The 24857-nt window shown below is 42.0% G+C and overlaps 1 protein-coding gene across 3 annotated transcripts in view; it reads left to right on the top strand.

The window, feature by feature from the left end:
- Positions 1–23065, top strand: part of NHSL1 (NHS like 1) — a 189103-nt gene extending 166038 nt beyond the window's left edge. For 2 of the 3 annotated variants that reach the window (XM_075498827.1, XM_075498829.1), the window contains exons 5-8: positions 628–759; positions 10731–14156; positions 14699–14828; positions 18377–23065. In XM_075498827.1, the coding sequence (XP_075354942.1) occupies positions 628–759; positions 10731–14156; positions 14699–14828; positions 18377–19100 (4412 nt within the window). In that variant the 3' untranslated portion in view covers positions 19101–23065. The remainder of the gene's footprint in view (positions 1–627; positions 760–10730; positions 14157–14698; positions 14829–18376) is intronic. The other variant, XM_075498828.1, reaches the window with a different exon arrangement.
- Positions 23066–24857: the final 1792 nt, after the last annotated feature.

Raw genomic sequence — 24857 nt, 5'->3', positions numbered from 1 at the left:
CACTCTGACTGAAATATTTATGAGACCACAAGATCAGTTTGATCTCTGCATGCTCCATAGTACTTATTTGTATTCATGTTAAAAGATCACCACCAGAAACGTGGTACATTTGACAGGTTCAGAGCAACTTGGAATGAAAAAGAAGCGTCTCGTGTGATTTAATGATGAAGCTGTGCAAAGACGTTGTAATAGCTGTTGCCAATAGCAATGCCTGTTCCTGCATAAACCATTGTGATCTTTCATTTTCATGAGCAGATTTGCTTTTTCTGCAGCTCGTTACTTTAAAATAAAACTACAAAACCACACAAAAACCCACAAAGGGCCAAATTAAAGCAAGGATTCTGTTCACTTGTGGAATTAGAGCTGCTCTCACCAGATCTGAACCGGGCTCAGGAAGCCAAAATTCCTTTTAAAACCTGCAGTACTGTGCAATGGATATGTGTGTCTAAAGCCTTACTGTGACGATATGCCGTATCTTCCTTCAGTGTAAACCTTCATTGTAGGACCAAGCTAACATCATTTATTAATGCCTTTTTTTCCATTTCTACAACAAAACTAGTGGAAGAAAGTGCATGATGTCAGCGTGCTTGGAAGTAATGTTGCTTTGCTTGTTCTACCATGTATTAGGGGAGAATTTCGACCGCCAAGCCAGCATTCGGCGGTCTCTAATTTACACAGACACGGTGGTAAGACGGCCGAAGAAAGTCAAAAGGAGAAAGACTATTACAGGAATCCCTGACAACATACAAAAGGAGCTAGGTATGGCTCATCAGAACTGTATTTCACCCACTGTTCATTGTCACTGCTTATCATTACTCGACTAATAACGTTACCAGTGCTCATGAAACCAATACAGTCTGATAGCCTATTACAGTTCCAAATACGTGTGCGCCTCCTTGCCACCTTGTGCCTCAGGAAGTTAGGACCTTTTACCTGTTGACTTCCATCTGTTGAAGGGAACAGGGTATTTAGAAAATGGTGTACCAGTACAATGGAAATCTGCAGGGATGTAAGGTTTCTGGTGTTTAATGCTTTCCTGGAGATTTGGTCTACTCCCCCAGGATGTTCACTGAAGCAAAACTGAAGTGGGCAGGCATTTTGGCTTGCAAATAATTACTCAGTGGAGTAAAACAATTCATGGGTGCCTTCCCAAATCTGCCGAGAGTTGCATCAACAGTGAAAAACGTGTGTATTTTCCAGTTCAGTTTAGATCTAATTGGCGACCCCTTAAGTATCAGTGTTGTTTGATTGGAAGTAATGTACATGGGCTCATTAGCTATTGCATATATTCCAAATGAAAAATGCCTACTTGGTCACATTTACACTACCTCAGGCTGTCCTCTTTCACAGTTAGTAGCATACATGATATTCAAAGCTAATGAAGCAGTCTGAATTTTGGCAGACCTTTCAGACACTTTTTGCAGAACTCTTTGATTTAAATGTGGTCATTCTTATTTATTTTTAAAAAAGATGTTTCGTTTTTTCCCAAATGATAACTTCACAGATAAAATTATGCTCCCCTTCCCTTTTTTTTGCAGTAGAGGAAGAATGTCTTTTAAAGTAGTCTGGCAGAACATAATTTTAGGTGCTTTACATGTGGAATCGTCTCGTATATTGACGATTTCAGTAAGTTTTACTACCTTGCATTTTGCATCTCTTTCTTTTTCAATTATGTTTTTGATTCTTGGTTCTTTGTCTAGATTTTTCAGAAACAGAAGCAAAAATATGTAACTTTGTCTGGATGGGTTTGAAGTGAGCTAGAGGGCCAGGCGTAGAGAAAGCCAAGAAACGAACAAGTACATGAAGAGCAGTTTGTGAGTGGAACTTCAGCATCTATAATGAAACAGTGCTCTGCCATGGGAATCCTCTGCCTCAAGAAAGAAAATTCAGTTGTCCTAACACTGTTAGGACAGTAAAGTTAGGCAGCTTTAAATTTTGTTACCTTTGGATCTCACATAATGATTTTATTTCTAACTGCTGCTCTGAGGTTTGTCCAAAGGTGTCAGGTGTCTTTGTCCATCTCTTCTTGCGGGGTGGATGCTGGTTTGTGCCTGCCGTAGGGAACTCCTCCTCATAGTGTGGCTTTCCTTCCTCCCTCTTCATGTCCACAGTGGGCCTTGACACCTGGCAGGAGACACTTTCCAGACCTGGAGTCCTCCTGGAGGTCAAAAATTGAATTTGTTATTGCCTGAGAGAGGGTGACACATTTATCAGCCTTGCAATCAACTATAAGCAAGCTTGAGAGTTAAGTAAAATAAAGTAGATTTGTTCTAACCAAACAAAGATCGAAGCTGGAAACAAAGCTACATAAAACTTAATATTTTATTATTCTTAGCAAAAGATTCCCTTCTCCTTTAGGTGTCTCTCAGGCTCAGCCCTCAGATACCATGTTTACAGCTGGTTTGAGGAATAGCAGAGACAACCCTCATCCTTCCTCATCTGTTCAGGATGGATACTTTTTATGTTCCCTTCTTCCGTTTTAAACTAAATCACTTTGCTCTTTGTCTAGAGCTGAGATGAAATGACTTGTGCTCCTTAAAAACACTTGTACCGCTTAAATGCAAAACCGATACAAGACATCGCTTAAACTGTTCATTTTTAGGGTTGTTACAGTGGGCTTGAGTCTAGTGTGGCATTCTGAAAATGACATACATACCAAGGTCATAGTTTTTGACAGAGATTGTCTTTGACACATGTAGGACCTACCTTGAGGGCAGATAGCGGAGAAAAGCAGAGCGAAGCAGAATGCTTTGTTCCACACTACCGTTTGTCACTTGTTGGGGTTCACAACGCTCTTTCAGGCACATGGATTTTGAAACGGGTGGCAACTGTACTTGGGTGGATGCATGGAGAATGCTTCCTGCTGGCAGCGTTTCCAAAACTTTGAGGTTACGTTTGTGACCACTTCAGACAGGTGTTTAATGCTTGAAAACATCGACTGCAGTTTACCTGGTGGAATAAACTGGGAATGCAGTTGGCATCTATCTTAAAAAGAAATCTTAAATTAGTATCTTAAAAGAAGTTTGTGACTATTGCCAATCTGTTTGCTAAGGGTGACGGGTTTTATGGTCTTGATTTCGGTCTTTCATCTCTGTGCTGAGCACATTTCATGTTGCACTGCTTGAAGGTTTTCCTTGGCTCCTATTTTAAGTTGTGGAAATTTCAGGGCTGGCAGTATATCACTGTATGAGCTGTCCCTGGACGGTTCCGTGGCCCACAACCGGCAGGCACATAGGGCTTCAGCCATCTGCCCTACGGTGGAATTTGTCTGAGGAGTTTTATGTTGCTTCCGTGGTGGTTGTATGTTGTCCAGACAGCAAAATGTATGCCAGGAAAACTCTCTGATGGTAGTATTCATCCTGTTAGCGTGTTGCTTTCCATCACTAGAAACAAAGTGCGCTTGAAAAGAGAACAGTTATCAGTGTCTTCATCTTATAGATGGGGAAACCAGGCATGCTGCAGTGAAGTGACTTAGCTGGAGTCACCCACCAGGCCGCTGGCAAGGCTGGGAATAAATTAAGTCTCCCCCACCTTTGTTCAGTGCTCTTTCTGCCTTTTCTCCCCTGTCACTCCCCAAATATTTCTGTAGCCTATTTCTCTTACACTGTCCCAAAATAAACAACAAGTTGTTTTAAAACATTCCACAGTTCATTTGATCGGAACAAGGATCCGGACTAAACCCCAAATGAAGCAATTGCATTGTGCCTATTGACATTCTCCCTGTGGTTTCAGCTGAATAAATCTCTTTGTTTCTCCCCTAAAGCATTGCTGTGAATGGCTATAATATTTACACAAAGATTAAAACCCCTTGGTACACCAAAGTTGCTGTGCGCAGGCTAAATAACCAACACATACAGCAGATTCTTGTTACCTCTTGTTTATCCTTCAGAAGGAAGCAGAAACTTGAGAGAACCTCAAAGCTTCTACCAGGCTTGGAACTATTTTCATTTCTTATGAGAGAGCCTGGAAGAGCTTCTGCCGGGCCAAGCTGCTGGGGTTCTCCCCTGGCTGCTTTGGCTCCTTTGGAACAAAAAAGACCAAACAGAAGAGAAAGCCTGCGCTGATTACTGGCCTGAGCTCAGTGGCCGTGGTACCCTTGTAGAATTTAGCCAAACATACTGAAAGGAATCATTAACTGCACCCATGAGGCATGTGCTAAAAGTATCTTTAAACATTCCTACTTTTGAGTGTTGTAATACTGCCGTGTTTTCACAGGTGTCTTCCAGCGATGAACCAGTCTCTCTGCATAGCCTGGAAACTTCCGCATAAAAAACACTGCGTAAATAAAATGCGAGGTGATAGATGGGATTCTGAGACAGAATAAGAATATGAGACGCCTACCAGTTTAGAGATGCCAGTTATTTTCTGAACAGTTATTTTTTAACAGCAGGACCCTCTCAGTACTATTTAGCAGAGCAATGCCAAAGTAAGAGGAGAAGGCAAAGCGTTCCTCTCTCTGCCAAACACAGCAATGAAAAATTAGTTTTGCATACCTCTAAATTACCTTCATTGTCTTGCAGGACATTAATATTATATATGTATGTAATGGAGTCAATGTTGGATCAAAACTGCAGAAAGGGCAAGAAACTTGGAGGTGATTTACTTCAAGTTTTTGTGCTCTCAGTCTCTCTGCTCTGTGTTGCTATTATCCGTCACCTCTAGCTGTCTTCTTCAGATGGTACCTTATATGCAAACTGGTATTCTCCCCTCAGGCAAGAAGATGATTCCCAAACAGAAGTTTGGTAGAGATGAGCAGCTCTCTGGGAGAACCTGTCACAGGCCTTGCTCGTTTCTTGGCTCTTGGTTATCTTCAGCTTCCTTCACACATTCCAACTCTCCAGATGAAATAAAAGCAGCAAAATGCCTTCACGTTTCCATGGTCCCTTCTCTGTGTCAGTGCTCTAGGATCTGTCTCAGACGAACTTTCTTTTTGTGAAGGTACCTGGTATCTGGTCGTGAGTGTTTCTCCAGAGCTCTGCACCGGCACAGTCCCAGGCACCGATGGACAGCTTCTGGTGTCCTGGACCCCCTCCCTGTCTTGCAGGAGGAGCAGGTCCCAGACCAGGGTATTGGTCCCACAACAGTTCATCTTCCAAGTAAAACATACCTCACCAAAGCAGGGGAGAGGAAACGGTCTTCAAGTTTTCCACCTTTTGATTTCTTCGTCTTCTCCCAAGCATTTTGCTTTTCTTTAATCAAACAGAAAGTTTCTGTCCTCTTTTGGTTTTCAAAAAATGCCTTCTAAATTATGCTTTGTGTGTGCTTTCCTTGAATTACTTCAATACTTTTTTCCCCACCTTAAGATGCAATTCAGGGTCTTTACAGCTCTGTGATTTTTTTTTTCACCCAACTATTTTTTTTCTTCCTAACTAAAGGGTTCAGAGGGTCAGAATGACCTCATATGCTTTTCTTCAGCTTACTTCCTTGCCTCCCATATTCAGTAGCACACAATGAGTTGTCACCTATAGGACCTCCTGTCAGTCATCAGGATGGGTATGACTGACACCTGAATGGTCAGTCCCTCATTTGCCTTCTTGTGGCACAGCTCAGACGCCCTGTTGGTACCAGCCAGTGTCCCAGGTATCATTTGGGACTGTTGAAGCTTCTCCCTTGACGTGCCTTAGTGGAAAGAATTCTATCTCAGCAACCTGGGGGCACGTAAGTCCTTCTGATCTTTGGGAATTCAGCTGTTCTATTGAAGACTCCTCTTAATTGATATTCTTTTCCAATTAGTCCCTTCGGCACTAGCAGTCATTCAAGTTAGAGGTCCCACAGGTAAGAAAAGTCCCAGATATCCAGTGGTCCTGCAGAAATACCATGCAAATACCCAGCTGTTCAAGCTGAGTAATTCTGCATCCTCCTTCAAGTTCCAACTTTAAGAGTCTTTGGAGAGAATATGTCTCTTTCAGAGTTATTGTGCCTTTTAACTAATACTGGTTTTATAGCTGTAGTTTCTCAGCATTGTATGTTTCCAGCCCTATTCATCCAGAGATCAGGGTGTTACAAAGTATGTATCATATGCTTTTTGATAACGGGGGATGAAAGACAGAGATGCCAGGACTATAATCTGTACCGGAGGCTGTTCAGTTAGGGAAATGAACAGAATCCAGAAAACTTAATTTCCCTACATTTTCATCAGAATTCTCCCTTTCAGGGTGGCAGTGATACATGCAAGGATTCAGGGTATTTTTTAGCTGGCAGTACTGAAAAGTATCGCAGGATTCTCTGCATTATTTTTCTCCCCTCTGAGAGATTACAGATGCTTCATGGAGCACAGTGAAAATTCCTTAAAATTACTATAAGCCCGATGTACTTGTCTGTTTCTTGTTGAGTGTCTGTTAAAAATCATTTGGTATGTAAGTACTAGGGTGAAATAGCTGAAAAATCTCTCGAGGGTTTTGTAACACTGGAAGTTGTGGTGCCTGCACAGTGACTTGGCCAGGTCACCAGGTTTGGAGGAGGATTGCTAGGTAGGGCATGTGGAGGAGATGAAAGCAGCAATTCTTAGGAATGTGCCTGTGGCACAAGAGACAAGTGCTTATAGTAGAAATGATTAGTCAGAAGTAGTTTGGGAAGAGAAATTACTTCTATATACTAGTTGAAACAAGCATGTTCTTTGTGATATCAACACACATACTTTTTATCCTCTCAAATCCTCATTTTTCTATGTTCATTTCAATGCAGAGGACCTTTCTGCTGATTTTCTGCAGCAAGTTGCTGGTGCCACCAGATCAGCCAGAGTCACAGGGGGACAGGGAGTCTTCTAGTAGCTAGTACCTGGCCCTAGGGATTACATGCAGACACTTTCTTTTTTCCATCAAATTTGCAGTCAGTCTCAGTCCCTGTCATCTCTAATGAGCAACACCAGTAACTACCAGAGTCGGGAAAACTGGTGTAACCTGTATATGCCTATCTTGGATCAAGCACTTGGAGCTAAGATACGCGTTTGAACCTCTCCTCTGTGCTTCCATGCAAGAGATGTTAAATATGTTGCATGTTTCACTTGTTCTAGATAGTGGGTGTTCTTTACTTGCTGCTGGAGTCTACACTGAACATGTGCATTAGGGAAGAGCATTTGCCGTAAGAGATACTTTCAGCATAGCAAGAAGTAGGGTAATAAAGAAGAAAGGAGTGTGTAGATACAGGTGTCCTGTGGTGGACATAGCACTGGCTTCAGGGCTACTGGACACAGGATAATATAAAATGCAGACAAGATTATTATTAATTACTTTCAGCCACATTTATCGTACCACCAAATTGCAGCCACATCTGACTTCATAATGTTCAGCATCTGTAACCTGATGTCCAGTTCGGCAATATTTTTTGCTGCTGTCTGCTCAGACATCGCCCCTGCAACTAGATGGACTTGTGGATGGTATTCTTTAAAAGCTCTGATTCAGTTCCAGAATTTTGGTGTTGCAGAAATCTTGTAACTTCTGACTGCTATTTATTTAGGTAGAGGTTTTCTGAGAGACACAGCATTTTCAATGTAATAGCCAATTAAAGGTTTGAGCTGTCTCTTAGAATTGGATTGTTAATCTTCTAGCTGCAGTACCAACAAAGGCGGTTTGATTTTAAGGATTTTTGAAAACCCTTGCTTTTCAGTGTTACTCTGGAAGTGAGTGAGGGTTTTTACAGTGCATTTGTAAATTGCAACCAAAATACTCCTTGCTACCCTCCTCTGAATTCCACCAAAATCTTAAAACCCTCAGCATTTTAAGAGAATACCTGAGTCTTAAATGTTCCTTTGGTTGCTTTTTTGAACCATTTTCCCTGCAGATTTCTGTTGTCTCTCTTCAGGAAACGGAACTGTAAAAAGAACAATTGGCGTATTATAAAGGGCAAGTAAATCCTCACAGCTTTGCATGAGATTGTGCATACACGTAAAGCCAAAAACAAAGCTGAAGTGATTTCAGAATATGCTGCGTTTCTACAAAAAATATTTAAAACCTCAAAGTTGTGTTCTTGTAATAGCAAGAGCCATGAAAAGATCCTTCCCTGACCACATCCCATATAATGATTGAAGGATGTAGCCCTGTAGTTTATACTTCTGAGACTGGGCTGTCTTTCCCCTTCTGAACCCTGTATTTATTTGGGCTCTGAACGATTCTAACTACAAGAGGCCTCGCACTGGTGCAAAGACCTGCCCTGACAGGCTTCCCTGCAGCATCGAGGTTGTAAAGGTTTACTGCTGTTGAGTCAATTTATGCAGTTTCCATGAGCATATTAGACTGGACCCCAAGTTACGTCTATTCTAGTAACAAGCACAGGGTTAGCAGTGATGCTCAACAGTGTCCTGCAGTTGTTCTTGCTGCCCTCTTGTTAGCGTGCTCCTCCAGCACTGCTCTGGCCTGGGCCAGCCAGCGGCCTCCCAGGCTCGCTCTGGGCGTGGGTGCCAGGGGATGGGGCAGGAGCTGCTCCCCCAGGCATTTCAGTGCAGCCATCCTCGCTGGAAAAGAGCTTAGCTTGGATTGACATAAGAAGGGTCCTTGGCCTCTTTCATTTAGTAGCTTAGATACAGCGCCAAGGTTTAATTTTGTATTTCAGACATTTTAAAGCATCGCTGTGCATTTGCAATAAGCCGTATGTCCCAATAACGCATTCTGACACTCCTGGTTTTGGAAGGAGGAAAGGGGAGGTTAGCAAGTCCAGCGTTGTCCTGCTTTGCCACCTACCTTCCCTAGCAGTAGTGTTTTAAACAAGCATAAACTGTCCATGTGCGTTATGCTGCTTGTGGAGTGCATTTAGCTTCCTTTGTGAATACAAACGTACTGCATACTGAAATGAGGTGCTCTCAGCCACAGGTCAGTATGTGACAGTATTAGATACTTGCTGTAGTGCTGACAGCTTCATTCTCCACAAGGCCCATTCTCTGTCTCGTGTGTGCGTGTGTGTGTGTGTGTGTGTGTACATGTTTCATAGCGGTAGAAAGAAGAAAAATACCCCTTCTCTTTGGTTATTTATATAACTTAGTACGCAGATTTTTATTACCAGCTATTTTTAATTGGCTAACAGTTGTTATCAGTGATGTCACGGTTCCAGAAACATTCGTAATGTCTACTTTAATGTTTTTCTCTCTCTTAACCTGATTCTATAAAAAAATACACATGGAAAGCAAAATTAAATTATTTTTCTTACTGTACAGTTCTTAATAACTGTATACAGAATATGCAAATACCTCTCCTGGTTGGCTGCAGTAGTCCATCTGTTCTGACAGTATCTCATATTAGATTATCCAAGATGTTTGCCAGCATCCAAGTATCTAGCTTTGCTGCAAACCTCTACCAGAAGCAGAAAGAGGCTATATTTTCATGAGAGCAAAAGAACCTACACAAAGCGAATTAAATAGGCTTCAAGCTGCTAAAAGACTACTTACGTGCCTGGGGAAAAGAAGTAAACACTCTTTTTGTGTGTGCTGCTTTCATGGTAGCCTTTTCAGAGCCCTCTTTTCCTTATCCCAAATGCCTCTCTTGCCTGCCAAGAATAAGGATAATTAAATGTCCTTTAAGTGGTGTTTAAAGCTGCATGATAAGAATACCTATCCTTATGATCCAGTTCCATATAGTAAATATGAAAGGAGAACAGTCATATCAGGCGTGCTACTTCATCGCTTGAGACTAGCTTTAAGGCAGAGACCTGAAATAACCAATTTTCCCCCGCAGTGACATATGCAGCATCCTTACGAGCATCTCCAGCAGCATGCCTGCCTCTCGTGTCTGCTATTTATACCGTAATGCAACTGAATTGAAAAGCAACAGCCTTACACAGACTAATTTTAAAGCAGTGCTCTGGTTTGTGATTTTAGAAGGCAGCTACCAATAAAAATGTAAATTTAAAAGAACCCTGGAGTCCTTTCTACTGACCCAGTGATAACTATATTTTGATCTAAAGCTGTTTTTCCATTGTCCTCGAAGTTTTTTTTTTATGCCAATATATGATTATTACTTCATTTTAAAAAAGTACAGTTATTTTTTATTTCCTGACAATGCTGAGGATGAGACGACCATCAGTACTAGCTGTTTCTTTTCCTTGCTTCTTGGAGTTTTTCCTTTAAGATAAATAGCAAGTAGTTGTATGGAGAAATGTTATTTAATGGTTTTCTTTGCAGTGTTGGATAATGTCTTTGTATAAATGCTGTTCTAGCATATGTATTATTTGTGGTAAAACAATGGATGTTTCAATGTGTTAGCCTCCTTTCAGACGAACTGCAAGACTTGGAGAGCTATCTATGTTTCCTGAAAATTTTTTCGGAAGTGTAATGCTTTTAAAAAGCAGATCTGATTATTCACATTAGTCTCCACATTTCCTTCCCCTTTTCTTTATTGCATGAGGCATTAGCATGGAAACACACTTCACGTTTCTCAGGCTTTTGTCTGTTCCTGCTGCTTTGCCTACTGGAAGTCAAACAGTGCTACTTGGTTTCTGACATAACTGATTACTATGGAAATTATTACCATGTCATAAACAGAGGATTTCACGTGTCGAATGTGCGGCAGGAACGCAGACGATTTTGTAAGCAGAGGGTTCCTGGTAATAAGGAAAAAGGGAAGAGAAATGCAGAAAACACACGATGCCTGTGCAAAATCCATTGTTGCAGATTCTTTTTCAGAAGGCATATCCTTCAAGAGCGTGGGGATCAAGCAGTTTGCTGGGGTTTTTTGTTTTTAAATTAGTAAGAAGATAAATGTGCATTTGTGCTTCAAGGAATAATTATTTTATTTTGACTCCAGCAGTTGGCACTGGCCAAAGTGATTTCCGAGGGCATTCGATGTATGTCCCGGATCACTGTTCCACGCTAGGGAGACTAGACAGCTATCGCTCTGCTATGCAGCGCTCTGAAACCAAGGACACCAGCTGCCAGACGGAGGAAGTTAAAGTTGTGCCCCCTTCAATGAGAAGAATACGAGCGCAGAAAGGACAAGGCATCGCAGCCCAGATGTCTCAGTTCTCCAGCTCATCTGGAAACATGTCAGTGATGAGTGATTCTGCTGCAGTTATATTTGCTTCTCGCCAAAATAGCGACATAGGTTTTCACAGCTTGCCTCGGGCTGGTGCAAGAGTGTCTCTGCAGTCCCTAGAGCAGACACAGAGCATCTCTAGGCAGACAGAAGACATCGCTGGCACTTTACCCCACCAGATAAGTAAATTGCAAGTGGACGACAGTGTTGTGCATCTGAGGAGTAATCCCACGACAGGGACCCTGTCAAGGCCAAAGTCTCAAGAGGTGAGAAGCTACGATAGCGAAAAGTCCACAAGCCCGGCATGTGTGGTCTCTCCTCATGCCACCTACTCAACGAGCATCATACCCAATGCAACACTGTCATCCTCCTCAGAAGTTATCGTTATTCACACTGCCCAGAGTGCTGGATCGTTGGATAGTAAAATTACGAGCTCCGCTGCCTACCCAAAGCCAAGAGACAATCCTGTTGCTAGCAGTGCAGTAAGTGGGAAAGAAGATCACCATTCTTCAAGTGGTAACTGGAGTGAGAGCAGCTCCACACGTCACTCACAGACTTCAGATACCATCCCATCTAATACTGTCATGATGCTTTCTCTTGGTGACTCTGCTGTCTCTCTTAGCACTCCTGGAAACGCAGAGGCTGGGTCTCAGAGCGTGAGCTACAGCTGTAGGAACAATCTTGCTTTACCGAACCCTTCCCAGGACAGCGACGGTAGGAGTGAATCTAGCTATTCAGGGGAGCGAGCACAAGCAGCAGTGAACAGCACAGAGCACTGGCTGTACAAGTCTGCAGAAAACAGTGAGACCCTGCGCAAGGTGGTTTGTACCACACCAGACTGTGCAACTCCTGGTAGCAACCTGAGCAGCAGCAGCCTGGAGAGGGCTTCGGTCAAGGACGACTCTACTTCTCTGTATTCTGTGGACCACGATGGTTATTACAGTTCCATGCATGTGGAGTCTGGACTGAAGTCAGACATGCCATGCAATAGTACTAATGGTTTTGGGAACCCCAGAGACAGCGTGATAAATGTCTTTGAAGGAAAGGAGCAGAAACATCAGGGTGACCAGACAGGCCAAGGTGACAAATCCCTTGCAAGAAACATCTCTCTGAAAAAGGCAAAGAAGCCGCCTTTGCCACCATCCAGAACAGACTCACTCAGAAGGATGCCCAAGAAAAAAGCCCAGTCCAATGGACAGGTACTTGATGAAACCCTCATTGCCACCCTCCAGCATTCTCTGCAGTTGAATCTCAAGTGCAAAAATGGCAGCTCCCCTTCCCAGAGTCCCTGCAGTGATTATGAGGATCCCTGGGTGTTGCGCTCCCGCAGCCAAAGCTCGGTCAGCGCAAGCAGCAGCATGATGTCCACCACTGCTCCAAACCTGTACTCCATCTGCACAGTCACTCCCTCTCAGAGTGAAACAAGTAGCATCAAGTCGGAGTACGCTGACCAGTGGGGTTACTACAGCGACTATGCCGCAGTGGCAGACGACCAGGTAAAATCCCCAGTGACCCATTCTGCCAGTGCATCATCTGCTCTCAGTGATTACAGCATCAGCCACTTCAGTGATGGCTCAAGGGCTTCTGTGCCACAAGTGCCCAGTGGACTGGCCAAACCAAAGAGCACTTCTCCGGAGAAATCCCACCGAGTCACATCGCCATCCAGTGGGTACTCCAGCCAGTCCAATACACCCACTGCGCTTACTCCAGTGCCTGTATTTTTAAAATCTGCATCATCAGGAAATGGGAAATCCAAGCTGAAGCCTAAAGTGCCTGAAAGGAAATCCTCTCTTCTGTCTTCAGTCTCCATGTCTTCATCCTCCACTTCTCTTTCTTCAAATACATCTACTGAAGGGAGTGTGAGTGCGAAGAAATTGGACCCCACCCTGAGCTCTCCTCCAGATTCTGGTGCACCTCCTCCAACACCTCCTCTTCCAACACCTCCTCCACATTGCCCTGAACTTTCTCCTCCGCCTCCCCCTCCTCCTCCTCCAGCAGAAGCCATGGATCTGTCACCATTGCCAGCCTCTCCCACATTCCCCCCTCCTCCGCCAGAAGCTGATGTAAATTCTTCCTTTACCCAGACTGTCCCATGGTTTCCACAAGAAGCCTCCATCAGTTCGTTCTCTTCCCCTGTTCCTCCTCCTTCTGCTTTCCCCTTAGTTGTCCCGCCCCCAGCACCACCTCTTGATCCCAAACTAACAAAAGGCGCAACAATATACCCACAGCATTCTTTTAAGAAACGTAACCAGGAAGATTCTTGCTACAGTCCAGTGAAACAGCCACTCAACAAGCAAGATGCATCGAGACCTGTGATGCCCTTAGTAACTACCAAAGCGTTGCAAATGGTGCAGCTGAGGTCTGTGAAAAAAGTGACAGAAGGTGAACCGTCACCTGAATCTGCTTCTGAAACCACTTCTCAGGAAAAGGGTACTGTAAATTCATCATCGCAGTCTTCCCTAAAGCCATCTCTCTCACTAAGATTCAGTAACAGCTTAGGCGAAGAGGAAATGAAAACTCAAGGCACTTCATTTAAAAACTCAGTTCAAACACTGGCTCGGGGTTCTCCTCTCATTCTCTCCGATAGCATACCCGCGCTTGACAGTGATCAAAAGCCTGCGGGTGCAGTAGGTCTAAACAAGTCTTTCGAAGTTGATGCACTGGGGACAGCTACTGAAGACACACCTGAGTCTTCAGTGCAGAGTGAAGACCTCCATTCTGGCATGTCACTTCAGGGGTCACCAGCATCTCCCAACAAACCTCAGGTCGTATTACCAAGCAAGAAACCACCTCCTATTTCAAAGAAACCCAAACTGTTCCTTGTTGTACCACCTCCACAGTTAGATCTTGCAGTGGAGAAAACAGCTGAAGTGAGTGATACTGTCAGAAGCACATCAAGCCCAACTAAGAGAGACGCTGTGCTTGCACACTGCGAGGAGGCGAGAAATTGTCTTACAGATGGACTCAGTTCTAGCGAGATGGACTCTGGCAGCCTGGTTCCTGAGGGAGGAGCTGCCGGATTCACCTTCTCTGAGACAGTGGGAGCTAATGCCTTTGTGGTACAGCCTGCTGCATCACCAGTTCAAGAAGAACCCAGGCAGGAGGAGCAGTCCGCTTTTGATGAAGGAAGCAGCTCAGGCAGCAGCCAAGACAGCGGCAGTAACGCTGACGGGCACCTATCTCAAGAGAACGAAAGTGGTAAGTCTCTCTTCTCTGACTCTTCTTCAGATGCAGCAGTAGCTATTTTAAAGAAGCTGGGGCGTGAGAATAGCAATCCTAGCATTCAGGTGGGCTTCTGTAGAGAAAAGAGCCTCTTGCGATAGTTAAAACGATAAGCCTAAAGAAAGTTGCAGGGATCAGATGAATACTTTATGAGATTTCTTATAATTCCTTTCTGACTTCTCATTATTGCAGACATGGAAAGAAAATGATGCTTTCTTTAACTGTGCTAGGATTAAAACATGGTATGAAAACATGGTTAGCTTTGTTAATTTTGATTTTCATTTTAGTGGAAACGATACAAATTTTCTTTCAGTATTGTTCTCCGCCTGTGTGAGAAGCATAGGCATTTTCTGCACTGCAGTTTCCCAAGCAAGTGTTGTTATGAAATTACAGTAATGACAACGGTGCACTCACTCAATCTCTGCTTTGCCTTAGAGGCAGCAAGGGCTGGTTTCAGGATTATATGCCTGTTGGGTTCCCACGGCGCACTGACAGTATTGTTCATTCTCTCTGTGTAGTGGAGGTGTTTGAATCTGATACAGCAAATAGTTCATTCCTGCCGAGCAATAGTTATGGGGAAGAGACGGACGGAGTGGCAACACCAGCGAGACCAAGGACTACTGAGGATCTTTTTGCAGCCATTCACAGGTACTGCAGAAATTGCCCTTCCCATACTGTCAGGTCCGGTAGTTCTCAAAAATGAATTAACATTGTTTTACTAAAACACCCAATTACAACAGTCGCTGCTTTAACAGAAAGCACACATTTATCAGCTTTCTACTAAGGCTATATATGAAAAAGATAAGGAAAAGAACTTGTGTTTTATTGTTTTACAAATATATTTAATCCATTCTGAACTAAAAGCTACCAGATTAAATCAATGTAGATTACATTATAAAAATCCTGCCCCTTAAAATATCGAGTTACGTCTAGTATTTATTGTACTGTTCTCAATCTGCCATATTAACTCTGCTGTTGCTTTTTCTGTGTATCTTTTTGTTTTCATTCTCGTTCTTCTCCATCTCTTTTTACTCTCTCCGCTGCTTATATGGTGCAGTTTGGGACAGAGGCTCAACGCTAATGCTTCATGGCAAGCGTGGCTGAAACTGGCAAGTAACACAACATGTCAGTCATATGGCAAAACATATGGCAAACGCTGGATTATAGTTTGCCATAATCCAGCCTGAGGTCGGGTGTTTTGTGTCAAACTGGTTCATGAATGAAATGTGCAGTACTGGCTCTATTATTATTGACATTATTCATTTCCCTTAAAAACAAAATCATCCTGAATAGGCAACTAGATTTTTGTGCTGTTCACATTAGGTTCTCAAAAAAAGAACAGAAAAGCTAAAAAGCTTAAAACCACAAAATGAAACGTGTGCACCATTTAAACAGTACACACAGAAGACCATTACCACTCTCTGAACTACTGAGCTTCCTTTTAGACTAGAATCGATGTAGTGGTAGTGCCATCTTGTGGCTCTGTCTTTTACTTCGAAATTTAGAGGGGCCGTCTCTTTTAACTGGTCACAGAAAGTGCTTGGCAGCATCCGCATAGGTTTATCTAGGTGTTTAGTCAGTTTGCGCATCCGTGCGTGAGTTCTGCATCAGGAGTACTGAGGGACGGGAAAAACCTGTTGTGAGAACGTGGCCGGGAGCTGGGAGACTGCAGCACTTGGGATGCAAATGCTGTTTTTTCATTTTTGAAACTATTCCGTTTCAGATGTTACAAAAATTACATATATATGATACTGACTTTTTATAACATATGGTTACCCCTTAGGACTTGGCCTGTAGGAGCTGTTCTAAAAATGGTCTGTTGCGTTCATGTTGCATGGCGCTCCATAGGACTGCGACAAATCTGTTTTTAGAATGAAATATTCTGGCCAGTAGCCTTTCTCCATTATGTATGCAGATAGAGAGTGGATCTCTGTGTGTATGCACATACATGTAATTCATGAGTTTATGGGGAAATGGACAATGGAACTGGATGTGACGTAGTTAAAACTGCTTGACACATTTGTTATTAAGACCTTGCTTTTGCTGGCTTTAGACTTGAACCACTATCTTCCTTAGCTGTTAATTAATAGAAAACATTTTATTTTTCCCCTCACTATTTCTAAAAGCTATTATTTCAGTGATTGGCACTCTTGAATATGTGCTTTGGAGTAAGACAAGAAATTTAGTGGTATGTGCGTTAAGGGCAGGAAGAACAATCTTAAGTCACAGTTTTGTTTGAATATATACCCTATCTCTGTCTGAAAAGCCACCAAAACCAAATTTGGTTCTTAATTTTAAGTTTCTGCCATAATTCATACATGCTGAGAAAAGCTGGTTAGATGCTGACAGCAAACTGACAGCTCTGCACTGCGTTCACAGTCTTACTGAATTACTTCAAGCCAGGATAACTAAGTCTTTCCCTGCAGATCTTTGCAGTTGAATTTTTCTTTCTGTTTATTTGGCATTTCATTTGGTTTTTGGCAGCAGTACAACCCCAGCATTGCAGTGTTTAAAGATACCCATCGGCAGCCAAAACCCTAATGAAGGGAAGTCTTTTCCCTGTAACTAATGCACACACATGTTTGCATACAGACTCGCAGAGCACCCAAGCACCAAATTCACTTGCTGCCTACAGTAGTGACACACAGTTAAATCTAGACAAGGTTCTTATGTTTGCCACTACTGAAGTCGTCATTTTATCCCTATGCTATCTTCTGGTGTCCATTCATCCTCAGGCTGAATGGATGTTGGTATTACATTCTTCTTCCAGAAAGGCAGGTGGAGGCAGCAGCAGCTGAAAATAACAGCTGGTAGAGCTGCCTGTGGGGGGTATCATAAGTGATCTATGCATAAACTTCACCACTTAAGAGAGACAGGATTGCTCCAAACTCTTGGCAGAGTTTATGGCAATGTCTGTTGCTGCCACCTACTCAGCTGATGGATCCTGCTACTTTGTTTTCTGCGTTTTTTTATTATCAGTAGGCTGCAATGCATAAAGACATTTGAGCTTGCCTTGGCAAAATCTCAAGGCCTTTAAGAAAGTACAGCTAAAGATCATGTTAAGTAAAAACCTGTTTTACAGGGGGAACGGTCTGTATTGAACACACACTTGATAAAAATTAATATGGAATTACCACATGATAATCTTGTATTTGTAACAAGTCTGCTGACTTGTTTTAAACTTTTGCCAAAATAGCATATGTAAAATTAGCCTTTATACAATCCTTTTGAATTAATTCTTGCTTAGCCTGCAAAGAAGCAAAGCAGCTTTGCTACAGATACCAGGCATGTAATACATTTCTTTCTTTAAGATTTCTAATAATGTGAAAATGGGGCAATAGAAGTCCGGTTTCCACTTATTCCTGGTTCCATGATTGTTTCTTAATTTTGTTTTTGTTATCCCTGCACTTCACATTTAAATTAAAAAACACCCTTTCATTTGGAAAGATAACTTTCATGTCAGGAAGTTGGTCTCTCCTTCATTTGGTCGAAGAGTTGCAGTGACAGAGCACCAACAGAACTGTGAATTTTGTCTGTGCATCTTAATAGAAGCTGGAAAACTCAGTTTTCACTATTCATTTAATGTTTGGGTTGGGGAGGGTTGGTTTTTTTTTAAATCATTTAATACAGAATGGTTACATGTGGCTCACTTTATCTTAACTTCAGCAGCAGTGCATTGCAGTATCCTTTTCTAAAGGCAAGTGCACTAAGCTACACTTCTAATTCTCCAGAGAACATCAAATGAAATAGTAAAACAAAACAAAACAAAACAAAAAACCCAACATACTCTAGATGACATATTTTTAATCAAATCCCCAAACTAACAGATAAATGGCATTGAGTATAATCTTTATAATGCATTAGTCTTAGCAGCTGCATACTGACTCCAGAAAACCTGATTCACTAATTTCATGAAAGTGTTTTGGACATCAGTATTGCTAGTTTTAGTAGTTTCATTGTTCCAGATTTGCAGAAAAAGAACAATAAACTTAGCTTATCCCTCCAATACCTGCATTAATGCCTATACAGTTTTGGTGGTGTTCTTACTCATGCTTTAGATTTAGATTACTTCTCCCTTATCCCTCTCTCTGCTTTAGCTTAATTCATTGTCATCCCTCTAAGATGAGTTTAATTAGGGGAGGTAAAAAGTTTCATTTTTTGTTTGGTCCTCTTTCTTTGTTGTTTTTCAAACTCAGATCCAAAAGGAAAGTCCTTGGCCGTAAAGATTCTGAAGACGACCGTACCCGCAACCATTCTCCATCGCCCCCCGTAACTCCAACTGGTGCTTCCCCAACCTTAGCTACCCTCAAACAAGCCGGATCTATTCAGAGAAGCGTTCGCAAGAGCAGCACCAGCAATGACAACTTCAAAGCTCTGCTGCTGAAGAAAGGGAGCCGCTGTGACACCAGTTCCCGCATGTCTGCAGCAGAGATGTTGAAGAACACGGACCCACGGTTCCACCGGACAAAGACGGATGCCTCCTCCGACCTTTCCGACAGCCCTGCCAGCTGCTCACCCAGCAAGAGCAAACGGGCCCAGGAAGAGTGGGCCAAGAGTGAGGGCCTGATGCCAAGGAGCATGTCCTTCTCTGGCACTAGGTACGGCCGGTCACGAACGCCCCCCTCTGCTGCCAGCAGCAAGTACAATGTCCGCAACCGCATCCAGAGCAGCCCCATGACCGTCATTAGTGAAGGAGATGGGGAAGTGGTGGAACAGTCAGAGGGCAGGGTCCGAAGGACTTTGGAAGAGCAGCAAGAGAGGCAGCTTGATATGTTTCACAGTGATGAAATGGACATGAATGACTTTCCATATGCTGAGGAGGCAGGCTGCAAGGAGACCCTGGATCCAACCCATCTAGACTTAATGACTCAACCAGGTACTTCAAGGAAGTATCTAAGCCCTTCAGCTGAAGAAAGTTAAAAGGCGGTGATGAAAGGCATTGGATATTAGTCTAGAAAATGGCAGAGGACTAGATTCCAGAAGAAAGCCCAGACCAGGACAAGTTTACTTTGCTGAGCATTTATTCTGTGAACTGCATGTGTGTGTTTAAATGCTAAAGCAATGATAGTTCTGCATGGTTGGGTTGGGGTGGGGAGGACTTGCTTTGAATGAGTGGTCTGTGGCTTAAAGAAAGTTAACAGTTGAATTTTTTTGTGTAAAGCCTTAGAAGTCCTCTTGTGGGGGGGGAGTTTTCTCAGAGCCTGTAGGGGTGTGAAGTTTTTCTTTTTCTTGAGACTGCAATTGTGCAAGCAAAATTTAGGAATAAGCCTGAAAAAGAGGAATGGGAAGGCTTCTGTGGTACAAGCTGGACGTTTGCTTCAAAAGCATTGTATTGGTGCAGTGTAGTGCATTTGTTAAGCAGAGAGAGGCACGATGAGGCACGTTCACCTATGAGAAGGTAGTAGGGCTGGTGCTGGGGTTGCATGGCTTGTTATTGGGGTATGCCCCAGTCTAAGATGAAGCGTGTCCTGCTAAAGCAACTAGGTCACCAGGTTATGAATTGGTCCGGGGTACTTTTTTTTTCTTTTCCTGAGGGAAAATGAAATACTTAGTTAACATGGAAAAGGGAGCTGAGTTTTATAACACACTACTAGCTGCTGTGCAGCCACACATGTACGCTTGGTGAAACACTGATTTCCAAGTGAATTGCTTCCTCGACTAGAGTATTCCCTTAGAGAACTGGAACGACTGGATGTGTGTGGAGGATGCGAGCAGACAACAGAAAAGTGGGAGAGGAATTAAGCGGTGTACTGCCAGAGTTTGGAAGGGTTACGTTTCTGAATTAGAAAGCAAAATTTGACTTTGAGAACTTGCACTACAGAGCTGTAGGTGGAGCCTGTCTTTCAAAATTGAAACCTGGGAGTTGTGTTTTGCCAGAAGTCTTTCTTCCGTTTGTCAAAATGGGAAGATTATTACTTTTCATCACCTGAAATACAGATACTTGCTAACTTTTGGTTACCAAAGAATAAGTTACAGTTACTTTCCTTTTTGATTTGCCTGCAGTATTTCTCTTCTTTTTTAACCTTAATAATTTAGTGAGGTTCGTTTTTATTGTATATTTTACAGATAATAAAAACATTTAACGGTTTTCCAATTGTAAAGAAGACCATTAATTAAAACTGAAATATTGGCTGGAGTTTTTGGTTCGTAGTAGGAATTAAGCTTTTAATTTCTAAGAAGAATTTCGCATCATTTGATGGCGTGCGCAGTTTTTGTATTGTTTGTAAATATTGAAAGTTGTTAAAATATCTTTTGATCTCCTTACCGTAGAATTTATACATTTTTAGATTGCTTTTAAGAAGAAAAAGCACTCTTTGTAGATTATTTATTTTAGAGAAATATGCTTGTAATCTCTTTCTTCAATCCTTTACTTGTTAGTAATGTAAATTTCAGGGGCCTTCGTTTAACTCTTCCCTTCACAAGAGGGGAATAGAGATGACAATGCTGTGACTTTGCTTCAATAAAGAAAAAGGCTGCCAGTTGCCATATTGTCTTTTGAGTTGATTAAAATCTCCTTCAAAAGATGTGTCCCACAGAGTATGGCAACCCACTGAATACCATAAACCATGCATCCAGCTACTAATCTCCAGTTTTCATTGCAAAATTTACTAATTCACTTCAGAGACAACTAAAGCATACTTACATATCCATCCCATTTTGGCATCTCAATGCTGAGACTAAAAAAATTGAAATAATTCTAAGATTTTTTTCAGTATCATTTGTGAGTGTTTCTACTGCTTCTCTCTTACCTGCAACCTGTCCCAGAAAACTAAAATTCTCGGAGAACTAGATTATAAGCAGAGTGAGTGAGAAGTGAAATGAAGTGGAGAAGGTGAATCCATCTGCACTCACTGGAACCAGGGTGGAATCGATTAACAGCAAACTTTGTACAATTTTTGCATGCCTAACATATTTAAAGAACCATTGAATTTTTTTAATTAAATGAAAACCTAATTGGATAAAGTAGATCGTTTCAGATATTGTTAATATTGATCTGAACTCTACATACTGTTGCAAAGAGATCGTGCAAAACGTTCTGCAGCTGCTAAATGTCTCATGAGTGTTGCTTTGGTGTTTCTCCCAGAGCTGATCCCATGGAACATAGAGCGCTGTGTCCCTTTCAAAGCCACGTGTAAATGCTAACTAGTCCTCATGCCATCATCCTGACAGGAAAATACTCAGGCTTTGTTTTATTGTTTACAAATGGGGAAATAATCTAAGTGAAAAATTGCAGCATTGCAGAAAATCATAGTTCTGGTGTCTGCAACTTCTGCAGTACTTCAAGCATTTTGCATGAAGTGCCGTAGGAGGGAGCCCAGCCCGCTTGTTTCCCTGATGCTGGCCAGCTGATGCTGCCAGTCGTTTTTAAAGGCTATCTGAGGAACTCTTTGGGAAGTCCCGGCTTATATGCACACCATCGTGTCAGTGCAGGTAGGTGAGATTAAACTTAAAGGTAGCATGGGCTGAATTTCTTCTCTGGCCACAGGTAGCCTTGATGCTCATCTAAAATCCACATCTGGTGTACGGTGAGTTTGCGTTGAGGCTCAGGTTTTGGCTAGTGTGCAGGAGGCAGTGTTTATGCAGCCCTACTGATGTTGCTACATGACTACATTTTACACAGTGTAAGATGTAGTGAAATATATTAAATGTGCTGAAATATGTTTAATAGTGCTTATAATGTATTTATTTAGGCAACCGATGTAACTTTCTTATGGCGATATCGCCATGTCATCTCCCCGCTGCCATCATCCTCTGTAGCAGCACACAGAATTGGCTCGTACCTCAGTTTTCTCAGCAATACAGTCCTTGGCCCAAGTTTCCACTACAAAACCTTAAGAGCACGACAGCTTTAGGCTGTGTTTTCTATACTGGCAACAACTTTGGTGTGTATGTAGTTATGCTAAGGAAAACATGCTTAATTTCTGCCACGCCTCCAACTTTGAAGTTACTTTCTTCCATTATAAGCTTCCTCCATAGGGAGGTTTTGCAACTGTGGCTTTATTGGTCAACAAGTATAGATTAAGTTTAGCAAACCTCTGCTAAAGACATCCAGAGCAGTAGGAGAGGAAGAAAAATACACAAACTTTGGCCATGCTAAAGAGAAAAAGGAGACTGTTGTCATCCTGATGCTTAATGAATCATACTGTTACAGGGCTTGTTCAGAGTTTACAGTTTGCCTCTAAAACAAGAATCATTATTGAAGCTAGATGTGAGATTAATTGCTGGTTTTCTTTTTATTGGGGAAGGGTTTTCAACTTCAATCTTTTCCTAAATTTTGCTCTGTATTAACTCATTCTATGCTTCCTTCGTTTATGTTCAAAGTTTGTTCTTACTGCTGTCAGATGTAGGCAGCCCCAATCCCCCTTAGAATTAGAGCCCTTCAGTTGCTACGTTAATACATTCATAAGGCTCTGTGGCATTTGGAAGCCTTCACTGTTTATATACTGGAGAGAGGAGAATTTATTATCTTAATTTAAACAGAGGATGGTTATGCAAGGAGCAATAGCTTGGTGAGAGGAGGTTTGGAAGGGTGCTGGAAATCAGTTAAAAGAATTGGGAAAGAAGTGGATTTGATGAAGACAGGGGTTTGAGGAACCAGGACTGGATGCTGGTCCATGCATAAGGCTCAGCCTGAAAGAAGGGGCAGAAAAGGTGAAGCAGGGAGATTACTGAGAAGAAAAGTACAGTGAATGCATAGAGCAACTATAAGGTATGAGGTGGGCAGGCTAATGCAGTCGTGAAGGTAATGAAGCTTCAGCAAGTACAGAAGAGAGAAAAAGGCAAAGGAACAATGGGATAGTCACAGCAAGGGGAAAGAAAAATTTTAGCCTATGTGTTTCTTCACAATTCAAAGGGTATAGAAGGCCAAAATCAGTCAAACACGGGGAAGGAGAAGGAAAAAAAAAAACAAACAAAACAAAAAAAAAAGTTTTAGAAGAGGAAAAAGAGGACAATTCTGTGAGCTTAGAGAAGCAGTAATAGGCTGAGGTGAGGAATGCTGTAGGAGACCTCTGGCAACACTGGGCAGGCGGCTACAGGCTTGAGCACAACTCTTGGAAAGGCTTTTCTCTGCGCAGAAAAGCCATGCCTGAAATCTGGAAAGAATATGGGATCAGGGAGATTAAAGCTCAGATTCATCCTGCCTAATTTCTACCAACAACCCTGCGTCCAGTGATTCCTATGGACTGGCTACAGTTCTCCAGACACTTGTGTTCTGGTAACTTGCTAAACCTTCGGTCGTTTCTTGGAGCGAAGAGAGGCCACTTGTGCATGCAGCACGGGGATAAATGTCTGCATAATATTGCAAGCAAATATATCTTGTCAGGTATTGTTTGGATCCCACGAAGTTCTGGAAAAGCCATTTATAGCAGCAGTCACTGCTCCAACAAAGCTGTTGCTATAGTACCTTTAAGTGGTTCAAAATGATGCATTGTTTGCTTCTATAATAGAAGATTAAAAGGATGGACTTCAACAATAAAAGAAAGTGTTAAAAAAATTACAGTGGCAATGAGGAATTGTTTTATCTATTTAAAATAACTTCAGTGCCCACTGAAAAAGAACACAAAGGTACAAATTACATTAGCTATGTAATGTACAATGTACATTATATTAGCTTTCTGAGTTACCTCCTTATACTTTATTTTCTGAATAACTTTCAGAAGTTATTTCTTTCATGGTGAAGACTAGAAAAGTCTTCTGACATAAAATTGATAATTTTATTGGTTCTAAAGAGGTGTTATCAACTTTAAATCAGAGTGCAGGTGCATTAAAATCTTGCAGGTATTCAGTACTGGGTCATGACTGTGGCCATATGGGTGTGAATTAATAAACACTCAACAGAGTAAAATACAGAGATGTTTGATAAAAAAGTGCTATGTCATATATTGTTCTGAAAGACTGGGTAAAAGCCTTGATAGTGCTTCCCTAGCAGAATGAGTACATTCTATGTTGCAAATTTAGCTCTTTGCAGTTAGGTTCTTTCACATAATGTGCAACCAACCTTTTAAGTGCCGATCAATTCTTCTCCCAACAATACTAATGCAAAATGTCATTGATTTTTAGTAGGAAATTGTCTGTTAATAGTGAATCCAAATGCGTGTGTATATGCATGTGGGGGGTATATACAGAAGAGAGGAAGGCCAATCCCAAGGTACATGAGTTGCTTCTGGCTGTAGTATACTGCTCTATTTGTGCACCAGCCTTCGGTATAAAAACAGAAAGTTGAGCTACTGAAGGAACAAAAAAAGTAAAAATCTGCCAGGACAGGTAGGTTGCAGAAGTTTCTGCATATTTGCTACCTCTTGAAAAAAACAGTAAAAACTTAAGTTCTGTGTTTAGATGGTAAATCTAATTTGTCAGGGAAAAAAAAGTAGGTATATGAATTACAAAAGTAACTAACTAAAATCTGGCAACAAACAAGAAATACAGGGAACAAAATGTCCTAGCTGCAATCTGAAGAAGAGTGCTTCCACAGTGGCAGTATTTAAGAATTGCTTAACTCCCACATTCTTCTTGTACGTCTCAGCAGTAAACTAATGTCTTCTTTAAAAGTCGGTCAAATATACGTTGTAAGCTCCTGAAGGCAGGAATTTCTGTGTCCATTTTTCTGCAACCCAGTGTGAAAAGAGTGTTAGAAACGTAGCTAGTAATTTCACTTGGAAGAAGTAAACTGATTTC

The sequence above is a fragment of the Mycteria americana genome, chromosome 3 (assembly GCF_035582795.1).
Source record: "Mycteria americana isolate JAX WOST 10 ecotype Jacksonville Zoo and Gardens chromosome 3, USCA_MyAme_1.0, whole genome shotgun sequence".
Classification (NCBI taxonomy): domain Eukaryota; kingdom Metazoa; phylum Chordata; class Aves; order Ciconiiformes; family Ciconiidae; genus Mycteria; species Mycteria americana.
Note: the sequence above shows the minus strand (reverse complement) of the source record. Positions and strands in the feature narration are given on the sequence as shown.